This window comes from Nomascus leucogenys, chromosome 14 (assembly GCF_006542625.1).
Source record: "Nomascus leucogenys isolate Asia chromosome 14, Asia_NLE_v1, whole genome shotgun sequence".
NCBI classification, from domain to species: Eukaryota; Metazoa; Chordata; class Mammalia; order Primates; family Hylobatidae; genus Nomascus; species Nomascus leucogenys.
In genome coordinates, this window is record NC_044394.1 from 74,355,836 (window position 1) to 74,373,934 (window position 18,099).

General features: G+C 39.6%; 1 protein-coding gene across 2 annotated transcripts in view; it reads left to right on the top strand.

Annotated features, from left to right (window-relative positions):
- ANAPC1 (anaphase promoting complex subunit 1) overlaps window positions 1-18,099 on the top strand; it is a 121,419-nt gene that overhangs the window by 18,632 nt on the left and 84,688 nt on the right. For both annotated transcript variants that reach the window (XM_030827304.1, XM_030827303.1), the window contains exons 8-14: window positions 983-1,128; window positions 2,031-2,251; window positions 3,354-3,563; window positions 7,550-7,645; window positions 9,058-9,148; window positions 9,264-9,329; window positions 15,057-15,191. In XM_030827304.1, the coding sequence (XP_030683164.1) occupies window positions 983-1,128; window positions 2,031-2,251; window positions 3,354-3,563; window positions 7,550-7,645; window positions 9,058-9,148; window positions 9,264-9,329; window positions 15,057-15,191 (965 nt within the window). The remainder of the gene's footprint in view (window positions 1-982; window positions 1,129-2,030; window positions 2,252-3,353; window positions 3,564-7,549; window positions 7,646-9,057; window positions 9,149-9,263; window positions 9,330-15,056; window positions 15,192-18,099) is intronic.

Sequence of the window (18,099 nt, forward strand, 5' to 3'; positions counted from 1 at the left end):
AGGCATTAGCCACCGCGCCCAGCCTCGAATGATGAATTTCTTAATGGCCTTGTCCTTGGGCACAGTTTGTGCAACGAATAGGCTGCATGTGGCTGTGCCCCTTTTTGGCATGATTGTTGTTCTTTTCTTTGTCATCTTGGAGGCACGGACTGGAGGGAGGAGTGCAGCCATTATTGATCATATTTTTGAATAATATTTAGTGAACTAGAAATTGCTTATTTGTAATGTCAAGTAGGATACAAAACTTTAACACAGTATGATTATAATTTTGTAAAAATGTATAAAGTGTGTATATATGTATGAAAAAACCCAAAAATTCTCTAATGTATTTATAGTAGATATTTTAAGATGGTGGCATGATTTTTATTTATGAAGTATTTCTTACGATTATAAAATCATATTTTAAAATTTTTCAATATTTTAACTGAGTGGGAAACATTTCCTATCAAATAAGGATATGGAGACCAGTCCATGGTACTTTAGATTAAAAGCTGAACTCACTGGGAAAAACCTTATTTTGCATGCGTAACTAGTAAAGCAGAAACAACAGTGTACTGTTCAGCACTGTCTGAATAGTAATTATAGAGTACAGCTTTCATACAGAAGAACAGAAGCAATAAGGAAGTCAAACTTGGCAGAATAGTTGAGTGCAATTTATAAATAAGTCAGTTGTTGAAGAAATCATCGACCTTTTACCTGTGGCTGATTAGTTTAATGGTGAGAGTCAGCACAAATCTTAACATTTAACAGCAGCATGTATGTGAAGCTAAAACTTGTAATGCTGTCATCTTTAATGTATTTTAAGGAAGTTGATGCCTAAAGTAAATTTATTAAAAATTCAGAGTTAATTATTTAAGATATTAATAGATTTTGTGCTCTCTTTGGCTTGGTTGTTCTTTAACAATTTTAAGAGCTCCGTTCATAAATATCAGTCTTGTAAAGCCCATTGTTTTATACCTGATTTTTCTATTTTATTTTTAAGGTCTTTTTGGTTCATCACGGGTGCAATATGTTGTAGATCATGCAATGAAAATTGTTTTCCTCAATACTGACCCCTCTATTGTAATGACTTATGATGCTGTTCAAAATGTGCATTCTGTGTGGACTCTCCGGAGAGTCAAATCAGAGGTAAGGAGAAAGGCAAGTCACTTCTCCTTAATAGGAAAGGATAGGCTGGGTGCACTGGCTCACGCCTGTAATCCTAGCACTTTGGGAGGCCAAGGCAGGCGGATCACTTGAGGTCAGGATGTTCAAGACCAGCCTGGCCAACATGGTGAAACCCCATCTATACCAAAAATATAAAAAATTAGCCAGGTGTGGTGGCTTCTGTAATCCTATCTACTTGGGAGGCTGAGGCAGGAGAATCACTTGAACCTGGGAGGTGGAGGTTGCAGTGAGCCAAGATTGTGCCACTGCACTCCAGCCTGGGTGACAGAATGAGACTCCATCTCAAAAAAAAAAAAAAAAAAAAAAAAAAAAAAACTAACATATATATATATGAAGGAGTAGTTAATACTTCATACCCTTACATTTTTTTTTGGAAAAATCACTTGTGAATAGTTGTTTTATTATTATTATTATCATCATCGTCAGCATCATCTCTAGAGACAGGGCCTCACTCTGTCACCCAGGCTGAAGTGTAATGGCACAATTATAGTTCACTGCAGCCTTGAACTCCTGGGCTCAAGTGATCCTCCTGCCTCAGCCTTCCAAGTAGCTAGGACTACAAGTGTGTACCACCACTCCCAGCTAATTTTTAATTTTTTGTAGAGATGGGGTCTTGCTATGTTGCCCAGGCTGATCTTGAATTCCTTGGCTCAAGCTATTCTCTCTCCTCACCCTCCCAAAGTGCTGGGATTATAGATGTAAGCCACGGCACCTGGCCTCATTTGAGAAATAGATTGAGCTTCTTAGGAAAGAAGAAATACTTTGTCTTTAGTAACTGACTTCAACTTGCATTCTTACAAGGAAATTGCTATTTTATTCTAATTATTATCTTTTTTTCCTCCTTCTCTTTATTTTGACTTAAGGAAGAGAATGTTGTTTTAAAGTTCTCTGAACAGGGGGGAACCCCACAGAATGTGGCCACTAGCAGCTCCCTCACAGCACATCTCAGAAGCCTCTCCAAAGGAGATTCCCCTGTGACTTCACCTTTCCAGAATTACTCCTCCATTCACAGCCAGAGTCGCTCAACCTCATCACCCAGTCTACATTCTCGCTCACCTTCTATTTCCAACATGGCAGCTCTAAGGTAGAAGGGTTTCTTGGTTTTTCTTTCTAAGCTTTCTCTTTTGTTTTGAAGGATTTAGAATTTCTGTTGACAGCTTTTTTTAGGGGAAATATATTTAGGGGAGATATTTTTTAGGGGAAATAGCCATTATCCCAATTGGGCCATTTTTTTTTTTTTTGAGATGGAGTCTTGCTCTGTCACCCAGGCTGGAGTGCAGTGGCTCAATTTAGCTCACTGCAAACTCCGCCTCCTGGGTTCACGCCATTCTCCTGCCTCAGCCTCCAGCTGGGACTACAGGCGCCTGCCACCAAGCCTGGCTAATTTTTTTTTTGTATTTTTAGTAGAGATGGGGTTTCACCATGTTAGCCAGGATGGTCTCGATCTCCTGACCTTGTGATCCGCCTGCCTCGGCCTCCCAAAGTGCTGGGATTACAGGCGTGAGCCACTGTGCCTAGCCCTGAGCCACTTTTACTAAGATTTCTAAGTTTACCATGTCACATTCTTTCCTGAGTCATATTTTGAAGCTGCCTGTGCTTGTCCTAAGATTAGTTGCCTCATTTCTACCACTATGTGGGCAACGGTTTGATAAATATTAATTCCCAAAATATTGTGGCACTATTTTATTTTTGCCTTAATTTATGTTAGTTTTTCTTTTTTTTCTTGTTATTCGATATCTAAATGTATCTCTCTATATAGATATATATTTAAATCACCAGATATGTATATCTGGTGCTACAGGGACATTGTTTTGTTGATATATATATATATGTCTGACTATACAGGGACATAGTTTAGAGCTTTTTGAATAATCAGTTCATTTTCCAAAAAAGAAGATGATCTAAGTTTTAGTTTTAAAAGATGATCGCTTCTCGGCCTTTTGACTAAGATCAAGTGTAAAAGATGAGTTCTTCTAATCATAATTCTAAATCTTTAGAATATAGTAAAGCACATTGACATGAACCATTTAAATAGCTACTCCTTTTTGAAAAATTTTAATTTCTGACCTGGATTATGCCATGAATGCTCTTCTGTCTGTGGAATTTTGGGAAGTGTCATTGGATTGTGTGTCATATAAGCCTGCCCTGCTAACTCTGATGTACTCTCTCCTCTGTTTATTTTGCAGTCGTGCTCATTCTCCTGCCTTAGGAGTGCACTCTTTTTCAGGGGTGCAAAGGTTCAACATTTCAAGCCATAATCAGTCTCCAAAGAGACATAGTATTTCTCATTCTCCAAATAGTAATTCTAATGGCTCCTTTCTTGCACCAGAAACAGAGCCAATTGTTCCTGAACTGTGTATTGACCATTTGTGGACAGAAACGTTTACTAATATAAGGTTTGTTATATATATTATTATATTCAAAGAAAAATGTTGCTGAAAGTCTTGGGAAATATATTGCATTTTGTTTAAAGTTTCCTTTTAATGTGATCAGTTATTAATATATGTAAAAATATATAGAGATATGTATTAAGGCCACCTCAGTTTCAGTAGAGGATATTAATGATATTAAAGTGATCATAGGCTGGACGTGGTGGTTCATGCCTGTAATCCCAGCACTTTGGGAGGCTGAAGTTGGTAGATCACTTGAGCCTAGGAGTTCGAGACCAGCCTGGCCAACATTGTGAAACCCTGTCTCTACTAAAAATACAAAAATTAACTGGGTGTGGTGGTGCATACTTGTAATCCCAGCTACTCAGGTGGCTGAGGCAGAATTGCTTGAACCCAGGAGGCTGAGCTTGCAGTGAGCTGAGATCGTGCCACTGCACTCCAGCCTGGGTGACAGAGTGAGACTATCTCAAAAAAAAAAGAAAAAAGTCATCATAAAGATATTATTTTGTCATCTGATATTTCTTCCTTTATAGTAATAATTCTCATTTTTCAGGTGTTTTTTGTTCTAGGGAGAAACAGTTAATTTCTATCAATGAGGAAATGTGGGTTTTTAGCATGTTTCCTAAGTTTTATGTTCATGTTAGTTGAGTGCCAGCTTTACTTTTTGGGAAACATAGCTTAGATCTCTGTTCTGGGTGACCTTCTTTTATATTCTCTTTAATAATTCACATGTTAATTTATATGCCAATGTGTGTGCTAGTTAGCAATCTAATAACTCACTGTCCCTGTCCTCAAAAGAGGCAGATAGCTGAAGGATGGTGACACAGGAGGGACTACTTTTGCTGGTAGGGCTTTGAAAGATGAATAGGTATTTGCTAGGCAGGTAAATTGATAAAGACCACAGATGGCAGCTGGGATCAGAACAAAAGTTCTGGTGAGTGCGTGGTGTATTTAGGGAATTATAAGTACTCTCACTCTGGTTTTTGCAGAGGGGAGGGAAAAGGCTAATGAAGAGGAGTCTTCCTAGGCGCAGTGGCTCACACCTGTAATCACTCACTTTGGGAGGCTGAGGCAGATGGATCACTTGAGCTCAGGAGTTCAAGACCAACCTGCCCAACGTGGTGAAACCCTATGTCTACTACAAATACAAAAATTAGCCAGGCATGATGGCGTGCATCTGTATTCCCAGCTACTCTGGAGGCTGAGGTGAGAGAATCATTTAAACCTGGGAGTTGGAGATTGCAGTGAGCCAAGAGCACACCACTGCACTCCAGCTTGGGCAACAGAGTGAGACCGTCTGAAAAAAAAAAAAAGAGGAGGCTTGAGAGATTACTGATTGCCCTTTAGGCCTCTGGTCTGTTTGAAGACAGCAGTAAGAAGGCACTTTATAAGTGTGTCGGAAGTTTGGGAAAGAGCAGAACAATAAATGTGGAATTGTCAGCTTATAAATGGTGATTGAGGTAAGAGAATTGGATTAAAATTGAAGAATTATTGTATTCAATAATTGTGTGTACATGTAGCATATAGGCCTTTTCCCAAGGAGAGGGTTTTAACATTCCTTAGATTCTCAAAGGGATTTGTGGCCTCCAGATTGTTAAAATCCAGTGGTGTAGAATTAGAAGAGGGCTAGGAACTGAAGTCCTGGAAACTTAAGATTTGGGGAATGGAAAGAGACAAAGCTGGCGCAGAGAGACAAAGCAAAAGAGGTCAGATGGGAGAAGCAGCAGGAAATACAGAATACAAAAAAGAACATTTCAAGAATACAGAGATGCCAGTATTGCCAGGTACTGGTGAAGTGTGGCCCTGAGAGTTGAACCCAGAGAGGAGGTGCTTGGGTGGCAGTGGGTTCCTTGGTGACCTTGGCCAGAGCATTTTAAGCTGGGAGGGTGGCGGGGGAAAGTGGGGTAGAAAAAGTAAATGGGGACTGAGGAAATGAACATAGGCATACAGACTCTTTTAAGGAGTTTGCCTTTGAATAGGAATGAAGATACAAAATTAGAGGGAGTCTCGGTCAAGGAGAGTTTTGTTTTTGCTGAACTATAATAAAATTAGTTTTCATGACATCTTGCCCCAGTGTTTTTCTTTTTTTTTGAGACAGGGTCTCACTCTGTCACCCAGGTTGGAGTACAGTGAGTGACTCAATCACAGCTCACTGCAGCCTTGGCCTTCTGGGCTCAGATGATTCCCCAACCTCAGCCTCCCAGGTAGCTGGGACTATAGGCACACACCACCACGCCTGACTAATTTTTTGTAATTTTTGTAGAGAAAGGATTTTGCCGTGATGCCCAGGCTGGTCTCAAACTCCTGGGCTCAAGCAACCTGCTTGCCTCTGCCTCCCAAAGTAATGGGATTACAGATGTGAGCCACTGTGCCTGGCCCCCAATATTTTCTTACCTAACCACAATGCAAGTTTTATATCCAGTCAAATTGAGAAGGTCTTTTATATACTCTAATGTTGAGTCCATTTTATATTTTAAGACTTTTAATGTGAAATAGTAGGCTGTATGGACTATACTCAAGGGAAAGTATTGAAAATACAGAGGAGAGGAAATGATTGATGGAACAAGTAACCAGAAAGGTACACAAGTGGTGAGATTAGCCTTGGGATAAAGAAGTGAAGGTTGATCAGATACATAAGGCAGGAGGTTGAGCTCAAGCCTTAGAGCCTTGTTTTATCTGAAATAGAAGGCAAATGCATACTCTTAGAGAGAATGGAATGGGGGATAGGTAGTCTGAAGAAAGTAAAGATGTGGATACAATGTTGAAGTAGTCTCTCTGGTTTGTTTCTCATATATCAAATAAAAGTATCCTATAATTATAAATCATTTTTCTTTAAATAACTTATTTGTAAGTTGAATATATTATAGATTCTTATTTTTTAGATTTATGGGTCTTCTGTAGCACTTTATTTATTTATTTATTTATTTTTTGAGATAGAGTTTTGCTCTTGTTGCCCGGGCTGGAGTGCAATGGCGCGATCTCAGCTCACTGCAACCTCCGCCTCCCAGGTTCAATTGATTCTCCTGCCTCAGCCTCCCGAGTAGCTGGGATTACAGGTTTACTGGCTAATTTTGTATTTTTAGTAGAGACGGGGTTTCTCCATGTTGGTCAGGCTGGTCTTGAACTCCTGACCTCAGGTGTTCTGCCCGCCTAGGCCTCCCAAAGTGCTGGGATTACAGGCGTGAGCCACCACACCTGGCCTTCTGTAGCACTTTAGAAGGAAGGGTTTGGGAATTAGAGATATGATTTCAAAAAGAGATGTGAATGAGGCTTAATCTGAGAAGGAGAGAGGGTAGATAGGAGAAATAGCATTATGAAAGATCTGGCCCTTTGCGGGATAGGAATTCAAGTTTGCATGCATTACTTTACAAGTAGGTGGCTTAGTTTGCATTACTTTACAAGTAGGGAGCTTACGAAGTATGTAATTTAAAAGTTTATCAGTAATTGTTAAATTTATCATAGCTTTCCCCAACAAAGCTGTGTAATGAGCTCATAATCAAAGAACTGAAAGGATCTTTGAGATCATGAAGTTTAATTCTTAGAAATGTTTGTATCTTTGAGATTATTGCTTGACCTAAGTAGTTTTTAGATTTCTTGCAGAATATTTTCAAAGACTTTTTTTTTTTTCTTTTTGAGATGGAGTCTGGCTCTGTTGCCCAGGCTGGAGTGCAGTGGCGCGATCTTGGCTTACTGCAAGCCCCACCTCCTGGGTTCATGCCATTCTCCCGCCTCAGCCTCCAGAGTATCTGCGACCACAGGCGCCCGCCACCATGCCTGGCTAATTTATTTTGTATTTTTAGTAGAGACGGGATTTCACCGTGTTAGCCAGGATAGTCTGGATCTCCTGACCTCGTGATCTGCCCACCTCGGCCTCCCAAAGTGTTGGGATTACAGGTGTGAGCCACCGCGCCCGGCCTCAAAGACTTTTAATAGTTACTGTGTAGATTCTTGGACCAGTGCTGACAGTTACTTTATTAATGTATCTATTATAGAGAGAAAAATTCACAAGCCTCAAAAGTGTTTATTACATCTGACCTATGTGGGCAAAAGTTCCTGTGCTTTTTAGTAGAGTCCCAGCTCCAGTTACGGTAGGTGTATGTATTTCCCATTGTTTCTGTATAAATAACTCAGCACTGCTTTTTCTTTTTCTTTTCTTTCCTTTTTTTTGGCTTAAGTAGTTTTATTTAGAAGTAATTTACATGTCATAAAACTAACATGTTTTAACTGTACAATTAAATGATTTTTAGTAAATTACAGTGTTATACAACCATCACCACGACCCAATTTTACAAGATTTATATCACCACAAAAAGATTTCCTTGTGCTTGTTTATAGTCAGTCTTGTTCCCATTTCCAGCCTTAGGCAACCATGCTAGGCTTCTGCCTTCATAGATTAGTTTTTCTGGACATTTATATATATATAATGTATGTACACACAGTGTAGCTTTTTGTGTTTAGCTTTCACTTAGCGTGATGTTTTTAGGATCCACCATTTTGTAACATGTATCATTATTTCATACCTATTGCTATGTAATATCCATTGTATAGATCTACCACCATGTTTTGTTTATCTGTTCATCAGCTGATGGACTTTTGGTTTATTTCCACCTCTTGACTACTGAGAATTATGACAGTATGAACATTTGAACAAAGGTCTTGAGCAAAAATGTAGACATATGTGATTTTATTTTTCTTGAGTAAATACCTAGAGTTGGGTCATTGGGTTGAATGATAAATTCATGTTTAACTTTTTAAGAAATCACCAAACTGTTTTCCAAATAGCCTGTATCATTTTATATTCCCACCAGCAAAATATGAAGGTTAATGTCTCTTTATCCTTGACAGGATTGGATATCATCACTCTTTGATTGTAGCTATTTTCTAGTGGTTGTGAAATGGCTTTAATTTGCTTTTCTCTAATGCATTCTGATGTTGATCATCTCATGAAGTTATTAGCCATTCATTTATCTTCTTAGGTAAAATATCTATTCAGATCTTTTGCCCATTTATTTACCTGCATATTTTGAAATACGATAGATCACAGGAAGTTACAAAATAGTAAACAAGTCCTGTGTACCTTGCATTCTTTTTCCCTCATAGATAACCTCTTATATAACCATAATACATTATCATAACCGGGAAATAGATGATCTACACACTTTATTTCAAATTTCATCAATTTGACATGTACTCATTTATGTGTATGTATGGTTCTATGCAGTTTTTTCACTTGTGTAGATGTGTGTAAATACCACCACAATCAAGATACAAAACATCTTTATCTCTCTTATGTTAACTCTTTATAGTCACATACACCATTACCCACTGATCCTGGCAACCACTAATTCTCCATCTTGATAATTTGGTATTTGTGAATGTTATATAAATGGGCTCATACAGTATGTAAACTTGAGATTGTCTTTTTCTGTTCAGCATAATACTTTTAATACCCATACAGGTTGTTGCTTGTATCAAGTTTCTTTTTTATTTTATTATTTAGCTGTGTGAAGTTTCAAGAGAGTAATGATAAAACTCAGCTCATCTTTGGTTCAGTGACCAACATACCAGCAAAGGATGCAGCACCAGTGGAGGTAATGTAGGCACATTTGAGAAGTTGACAATTTCATCAGATTGTTCAGTCAAAAAATCTGTTAATTTGCTCAGATTGGGAAATAAATTTTTTGTCTTTTTTTTTTTTTTTTTAAGAAAATAGACACCATGCTGGTCTTGGAAGGCAGTGGAAACCTGGTGCTATACACAGGAGTGGTTCGGGTAAGCAATAAGTAGCACTTCATGCATTTAGTAGGACTTCAGGCTGCCTGCGTGAATATTTGTAATGTTACTTTAGATTGATACTTTAAATTTGTTATGTTCCTGTCTGCACAATTTGGCAGAAGAATTTTGTTACTAATTCTCAGTGAAGCTTCCCATTTAGGTGGGTCCTAATTTGGAGGGCTATGGCTCACTGCTATTAAATGCATTGGTACTCTGAACCTGTCACAGATGGGAAACCTTCATTGAGTATAGGTAGATTTTTTTTTTTTTTTTTAAGTTAAACTAGTTTTGAAATTGAAGCGTGGGTACCTTTGGTAAGTACTAAAGTTTTGGTAAAGTTTCACTATATTAAATGTGGTATATGTTAGCTGTATTTTTTTTTTTTTTTTTTTTGAGACAGAGTCTTGCTCTGTTGCCCAGGGTGGAGTGCAGTGGTGCGATCTCGGCTCACTGCAAGCTCTGCCTCCCGGGTTCACACTATACTCCTGCCTCAGCCTCCCAAGTAGCTGGGACTACAGGCGCCTGCCACCACGCCTGGCTAATTTTTTGTATTTTTAGTAGAGACGGGGTTTCACCGTGTTAGCCAGGGTGGTCTCGATCTCCCGACCTCGTGATCCACCCGCCTCGGCCTCCCAAAGTGCTGGGATTACAGGCGTGAGCCACCGCACCCGGCTGTTAGCTGTATTTTTTTTTAACATTTGTGAAATGTACAGAGAGTATACATTTTACAAATTTAAATTATACAATTTGAATAATAATAATGAAGTGAATATTCATATACCCAGTACTCTGGTTAAGAAATAGAATATTGCCAGTATCCTTATTTTTATTATGTCCTTTTCTGATTGCATCCTATCTTCCCCTGCCCTCGAGATAGACAGAATCCTGATTTTGTGATAAATCAGTTGTTTGTATTACTAGTTTTTACAGTTATGTATGTATCACTAAAGAATGCATTATTTAGTTTTCCTTGTTTTTGAATTTTTATATAAAAAAAGATACCATGTACTCGTCTCTGATGTACTTATTTTGCGCAACATTATATTTGTTTTAGATTTGTCTGTGTTGATGCATAGTGTTGTTTACTCATTCAGTGTTATGTATATATTTAATAGTATTCCATCATACCTCGTTTTGTGCCTTGCTTTATTGTACTTCACAGATACTGCATTTTTTTTTTTTTTACAGATTGAAAGTTTGTGGCAACTTCGTGTTGAGCAAGTCTGTTGGTGCCATTTTTCCAGCAGCATGTGCTCATTTTGTGTCACTGTTTCATATATTGATAATTCTTGGAATATTTCAAACCTTTTTGTTATTAGTTTTATCTGTTATGGTGACCTGTGATCAGTGGTCTTTGATGTTACTGTTGGAATTCTTTTGGGGCACCATGAACTGTACCCATATAAGATGAGGAACTTAATTGATAAATGTTTTGTGTGGTCTGCCTGATCATTTGACCCCTTTCCTGTCTCTCTCTCTCCTCCTGCCTCACTATATCCTGAGACAAAACAATATTGAAATTAGACCAATTAGTAACCCTCTAATGGCCTCTAAGTTTTCAGATGAAGGGAAGAATCACAAGTTTCTCACTTTAAATCAAAAACTAGAAATGATTAAGCTTAGTGAGGAAGGCTTGTTGAAAGCTGAGATAGGTTGAGAGCCAGACCACTTGTGCACAAGAGCCAAATTGTGCATGCAAAGGAAAAGCTCTCGAAGGAAATTAAAAGTGCTATTTCACTGAACATGGCAACTGATAAAGTGAAACAGCCTTATTGCTGATATGAAGAAAGTTTTAGTATCTGGACAGAAGATCAAATAAGCCATAACATTCCCTTATGCTGAAGTTGAATCCACAACAAGGCCCTAACTCTCTTCAATTCTGTGACGGCCAAGAAAGGTGAAGCTGCAGACGAAAAGTTGTAAGCTAACAGAGGTTGATTCTTGAGGTTTAAGGAAAAAAGCCCTCCCCATAACACAAAAGTGCAAGGTGAAGCAGCATGTGCTGATGTAGAAGCTGCTAAGATAATTGATGCAGGTGGCTACACTAAACAGATTTTCAGTGTGGATGAAACAGCTTTCTGTTGGAAGAAGATGCCATCTAGGACTTTCATAACCTGAGAGGAGAAGTTAGTGCCTGGCTTCAAAGGACAGTCTGACCATCTTAGGGGCTAATGCAGCTGGTGACTTAAAGTTGAAGCCAGTGCTCATTTACCATTCCAAAAATCTTAGGGCCCTTAAGAATTATGCCAAGTCTGCTCTGCCTGGGCTCTATAAATGGAGCAACAAAGACTGGATGGCAGCACACCTGTTTATAGCATGGTTTACTGAATATGTTAAGCCCACTGTTGAGACGTATTGCTCAGAAAAAAGATTCCTTTCAAAATATTACTGCTCATTGACAGTGCACCTGGTCATCTAAGAGCTCTGAGGGAGATGTACAGGAGATGAATGTTGTTTTCATGCCTGCTGACACATCTGTTCTGCAGCCCGTGAAGGAGTAATTTTGGCTTTCAAGTCTTACTATGAAATACATTACTTAACTAGAGCTACCATAGATAGTGATTCCTCCAAGAGATCTGGCAAAGTCCATTGAAAACCTTCTGGGCCGGGCACGGCGGCTCACGCCTGTAATCCTAGCACTTTGGGAGGCCGAGGCAGGTGGGTCACGAGGTCAGAAGATCGAGACCATCCTGGCTAATACAGTGAAACCCTGTCTCTACTAAAAGTACAAAAAATTAGCCGGGTGTGGTGGCGGGCGCCTGTAGTTCCAGCTACTCGCGAGGCTGAGGCAGGAGACTGGCGTGAACCCGGGAGGCGGAGCTTGCAGTGAGCCGAGATTGCGCCACTGCACTCCAGCCTGGGCGACAGAGGGACACTCCATCTCAAAAAAAAAAAAAAAAAAAAAAACCCAAAAACCTTCTGGAAAGGATTTGCCTTTCTAGATGCCATTAAGAATATTCATGGGAGGAGGACAAAATATCAACATAAACAGGAATTTGGAAGAAGTTGATTCCAGCCCTCATGGGTGACTTTGAGGGGCTCAAAACTTCAGTGGAGGAAGTCACTGCAGATGTGGTGGAAATAGCAAGAGAATTAGAATTAGAAGTAGAGCCTGAAGATGTGACTAAATTGCCAAGATCTTATGATTAAACCTGAACAGAATTGCCAAACTTGAACAGAATTGCCAAAATCTTATGATCAAACTTGAAGAGTTGCTTCTTCTGGATGAGCAAAGAAAGTGGGAACATACAGAAAACAAATATTAAATGGCAGATTTAAATCCCACTAGGCCACTAATTAAATACAATGGTCTAACACAAATAACAGAGACTAGCAGAAGAGATTAGAAAATACAGCCCAACTATATATGTTGGTTATAAGAAGCGTTCTTCAAATATAATGACATAGGTAAGTTAAAGGATGGAAAAAAGATACATTATGCAAACAGTAATCAAAAGATAGCTGGAGTCGCTGTAAAGTGGGAAAAAAAAAATGACCAGGAACAAAGAGAGACTTTAAAGGGCCAAATCACCAAGAAGGCACCCTTGAGTATTTTATAAATGTCAGTTCATTCCATTTGGTTGATAATGTTGTGCATGTCCTCTCCATCCTTGGCAATTTCTTTTCTCTTTTTTTTTTTTGGTTACAGTGTCTCGCTCTGTCACTCAGGCTGGAGTGCAGTGGTGGGATCACAGCTCACTGCACCCATGACCTCCTGCCTCAAGCGATCCTCCCACCTCAGCCTCCCAAAGTGCTGGGATATTACAGACATGAGCCACCACACCCAGCCTGGCAAACTTTTTATGTAGGAGTTCAGACAAGTATCTTAGCCTCTATGGGCCACATGCAGTCTCTGTTACATATTTGTCTTCTGGTTTTTTTTTCCTTAACCTTTTAAGTACGTAAAACTTATTCTTAGCTCACAGACTGTACAAAAATAGGATACAAACCAGATTTGGTCATGGAACATAGTTTGCTGACCAAGGATCTAAATAGATGCAGAGAAATCATTTGATGAAATCAAATATCCGTGATTAAAAAAAATCCTCAGCATCTAGAAATAGAAGGGGACTTCCTCAAATAGACGAGGGACATTCAAAATTTTCACTGTGCCTCCTGATGAGGAGGAAGGGACGGCCATGACTTTTATCTTGGTGTTTGCAAAGAGTAGGGCAGATATAGTGAAAAGTTTCTGTCCTGGTGGGTCATTCTTTTCCCAACACTTTGGCTGGAAAGAGTAAGATTTTCTTAGGGCGTGTTTTGTCTGTGAACGTTGGCATGTCTGTGTTGTAGGCACTTTGAAAGCCTGAGGCCTGGTTATGTAAGGAGTCAACAAAACCAGAAACCTAGAATTCATCATTAGGCCATTCCTGGGTCTCAGGTTACTAGCCAGTTTGTCTTCTTTTCTTCACTTTTTCAGAATCTTCTGTTAGTTGCATTATAAATTTTATTCAGTTTTTTTTCTTTTTGGCGATTAATGAGGGAATAGCATGGTATGTGCTTATTCCCTCTTTTCATAAATTAGGGGTTTGAGATAGCTTTTAAAAAATTATGCATAATTAGTTCTCACTGTTATTTTTGTTTTTTAAGCCTAAGGATTTTATTGGGGCAACTTCTGTTATTTTGTTAGCTTTTGAGTAGTGTGTTAACATGAATATGTACATTGTTAAGATCTCATTTTAGTTCTGAGCATCTCCTTTTTAGTCTTATGAAGTTTTCAGCCTGTACAGATGTGAATTTCTGTTTTTGCTAAGTACCCTACAGATAGCCAAAATAAGGAGTGGTTAGCACAGATTGTCAACTCATTCTTTTTTTTTTTTTTTTGAGACAGTTTCGTTCTTGTTGCCCGGGCTGGAGTGCAGTGGCGCCATCTTGGCTCACTGCAAGCTCTGCCTCCCGGGTTCACACCATTCGCCTGCCTCAGCCTCAGAGTAGCTGGGACTACAGGCGCCCGCCACCACGCCCGGCTAATTTTTTTTTTTAATTTTTAGTAGAGATGGGGTTTCACTGTGTTAGGCAGGATGGTCTTGAACTCCTGACCTTGTGATCCGCCTGCCTCGGCCTCCCGAAGTGTTAGGATTACAGGCGTGAGCCACCGTGCCCGGCCGCTGTTCTTACTGTTTACGACCAATAAGGTAGAAGAGTACATAGTGTGCAGATTTTTATATAATGTGTTGACTATATTAACATTGTTCTCCTTGCCTGCAAAAAAAAGTCTTCAGTAATGAAGAGAAGGAATCCAACCAAGAGAAATTATACCAAGGTATGAGAGGCCTAGGTGGGCAGATGGCTTCAGCCCAGAAGATCAAGACCAGCCTGGATAACATGGTGAAACCCTGTCTCTACCAAAAAATACAAAATTAACCAGGCATAGTGGCATGTGCCTGTAGTTCCAGCTACTCAGGAGGCTGAAGTGGGAGGATCACTTGAACCTGGGAGGTTGAGGCTGCAGTGAGCTGAGATCATGCCCTGTACTCCAGCCACGGTGAAAGAGTGAGATCTTATCTCAAAAAAACAAACAAAAAAAAAGAAATTATACCAACATATTTGCAGTTGGATAGTGGAATTGGATAGATTATTGACATTTGAATTGTTTCTTTGCTGTGTTTGGTGAGCATAAACTTAAAAATATCAAAAGAAATATGTTTATATTCCTTAACATTTTATTTAAGGATATGATGCATTAAAGGCAATATTTTTTTTCCACGTTTTTATTGCTTAAAGGTGGGAAAGGTTTTTATTCCTGGACTGCCAGCTCCTTCTCTGACGATGTCCAACACAATGCCTCGGCCCAGTACTCCACTTGATGGCGTTAGTACTCCAAAGCCTCTTAGTAAACTCCTTGGATCATTGGATGAGGTAAGAAAAGGACTAGGTGTTGCCAAAAAGTTAACATTTTTAAAAGAAGTTTGGTTAAATATTAGTTCTTTCCATGGTTAACTTAATTTTAGTTTCTACTTGCAGAATAAATGTTTTCAAACAGAAGTGATTCAGTTAACGTACATTGACCTCCCTTGTTATGTGTGATACTTTTTGAAGGTACTGGAGAGATGGAAATGATACATTTTCCATCTAGGGATCTCACAATTGTGTGGAGGTGATGTACTGTCTGCATAAGAAATTAGAATTTAAGAAAGACTCATGACTTAGTAATGTGGAAAAGAGAGTACCATCGTTGATTGACTGATGGGAAGATAACATCCAATGAGAGGACATGGCAAAATCAAAGCCTCATCTCTGAGAGACATGTCAGTTTTCGTTTGGACCTTGGGGATGAGTAGGATAGGATATCTGTAGGTAGACAGGAGCATTCAGGGCAAGGAGGAACCACATAGGCACAGGCAGGAAGGCCAGATAATGTGGAACATTTTTTAATGGATATTTGTATCTTCATCTCCTAGTCATAAGGACTCAATAAATCTGTAGAATAAATACTTACAAAAGTACAAGTAGTCTGTAGGGTGAGGCAGGATAGGGTTTGGATAACAATAATAATCTTTTTTGAGCGTTTTCTATGTGCTAGGCATTGTTCTCAGTGCTTTATTAGTATTAATTATTTCCTTAGAACAGCTTTATTGAGAAGATAGTACTATGATTCTTTTTTTTACGAATGAGATAGAGGTTACAAATGAAATAAACCTAATAAGTGGTAGAACTGGGATTTACACTCTTACTAATGTGCTCTTAAAGGGAGAAAGGATGAAAAGGTGGCTTTATTCTGAATGCAATTGACAGGGCATTACAGAATTTTGAGAAAGGAGTTATGAGGTTTTGGATCTGTGTTGTAAATAGGTGTATTTTGGGATTAAAGATAAGGAGACCAGTTAGCCTCCAAGTGAGGTTGTCTGTGTCAGTTTAAGAAGTATGAAGAGGGTCTGAGCTAGGGCAGTATATGTGTGGAAAGGAGGGATTAATATGAGAGGCCTTGAGAGGTGGAAATGAGTTTGTCAGCTGATTGGTTTTGTGCTGCTGGGCTGGCGAAAGGTGATGTGGAACGAGGCTCCGAATTCTCTAAACGACCTGGGAAGGTACCTGGATTTACCAAGTTAGGAAGCCTGGAGAAAAGTGGTTTGTATTTAAAGGACATGTGAGTGTGGATGTTTAGGGACGGTTCAAAGGGAAGGTTAGTGCTATCAGTTGTATTTGATAATGTCTATGTCTTCATTAGATTTTTAAACATGTGCAACATTGAATTTTTTTTCCTTCAAACCAGCACATTTGCAGAACATTCAAAGGGGGAACTGGAGAAGTGTCAGAGTGTTTTGTGTGATTTGGAAGAATTTCTTTTATAATGGAAAATGGTTTCCAACTTTTTTAGAATTCTATAAGCCTGGTAATAGTGCCATTTTGATAGGTGTAAGGTCATGGAAATGATAGTCTAACACATTGGCTGATGGCTTTTCCACTTCTCTAGAAGATTTTGCTAGTAGACTTAGAGCCAGGACCAATGGAGCTGAATTTTTCCTGGTGACTTTTAGAGTAGAATCTGGAATAGAATAAATACATCTTAGTCTTGATTGTCAGTGTTGACAAGATATTCACTTAGAGATACATAAATTGAATTAAAGGAATCACAAAATGATCAGTGGTCATGACTGGAGATTAAGATTGGAAGCATCTGCATGTAGATAGTAACTAAGATCATTTAAATTTTTTGTTTGTATATCTGCAGTTAAGCAAATAAATGCTGTTCCTGTATGTTTTCCTGTATTTTTTGAATAAATAATTGCCTATAGGGGAAATACCACTAAATACTGGTCTCACTTGTGGCTTTTTCTTGTTTTTTTTTTTTTTTTTGAGATGGAGTCTTGCTGTGTCCCCCAGGCTGGAGTGCAGTGGCGCGATCTCAGCTCACTGCAAGCTCCGCCTCCCGGGTTCACGCCATTCTCCTGCCTCAGCCTACCGAGTAGCTGGGACTACAGGCGCCCGCCAACACGTCCGGCTAATTTTTTGTATTTTTAGTAGAGACAGGGTTTCACCGTGTTAGCCAGGATGGTCTCGATCTCCTGACCTCGTGATCCGCCCGCCTCGGCCTCCCAAAGTGCTGGGATTACAGGCGTGAGCCACCATGCCCGGCGGGCTTTTTCATTAGTGTCCTTTCTTCCTGGGCTCTTAGTTCCTCAGCTGCCTCAAATCACAGTTTAGTCTTGTTTTGTTTTTTTTTGTTTGTTTGTTTTTTTTTTTTTTGAGATGAAGTCTTGCCCTGTCATCCAGGCTGGAGTACAGTGGGGCAATCTCACCATACTGCAACCTCCACCTCCTGGGTTCAAGCGATTCTTCTGCCTCAGCCTCCCAAATAGCTGGGACTACAGGCGCCCACCACCACACCTGGCTAATTTTTGTATTTTTAGTAGAGATGGGGTTTCACCATGTTGGCCAGGCTGGTCTTGAACTCTTGACCTCAAGTGATCCAGCCTCCCAAAGTGCTGGGATTATAGGCATGAACCACCGCGTGCCCCGGCCCACAGTTTAGTCTTTAGCCCTGTAAGGTTGCTAACAGTGCTGCTGGCTTCTCTCCCTCTCAGCTATGACTTTCCTTGCATATTGTCAGCCTTTCCGTATGTTCCTGTTGCCACCAAAATTTGCAGATGGCCAGAGCAGAAAAAGCAAGGTTCTCCAAGAACGTTGGCCCCCTTCCCTGCAGTTGCCTTCTCTCCTAGATCTTGGTCCCTCAAGTCCAGGTTGCTTCCACAGCTTTTCCACAGCCACCAATCAGATGTTTTCCTTTTACCTACCTTTTCTAGTTGTTTTCTGTGAGGACCTTGGT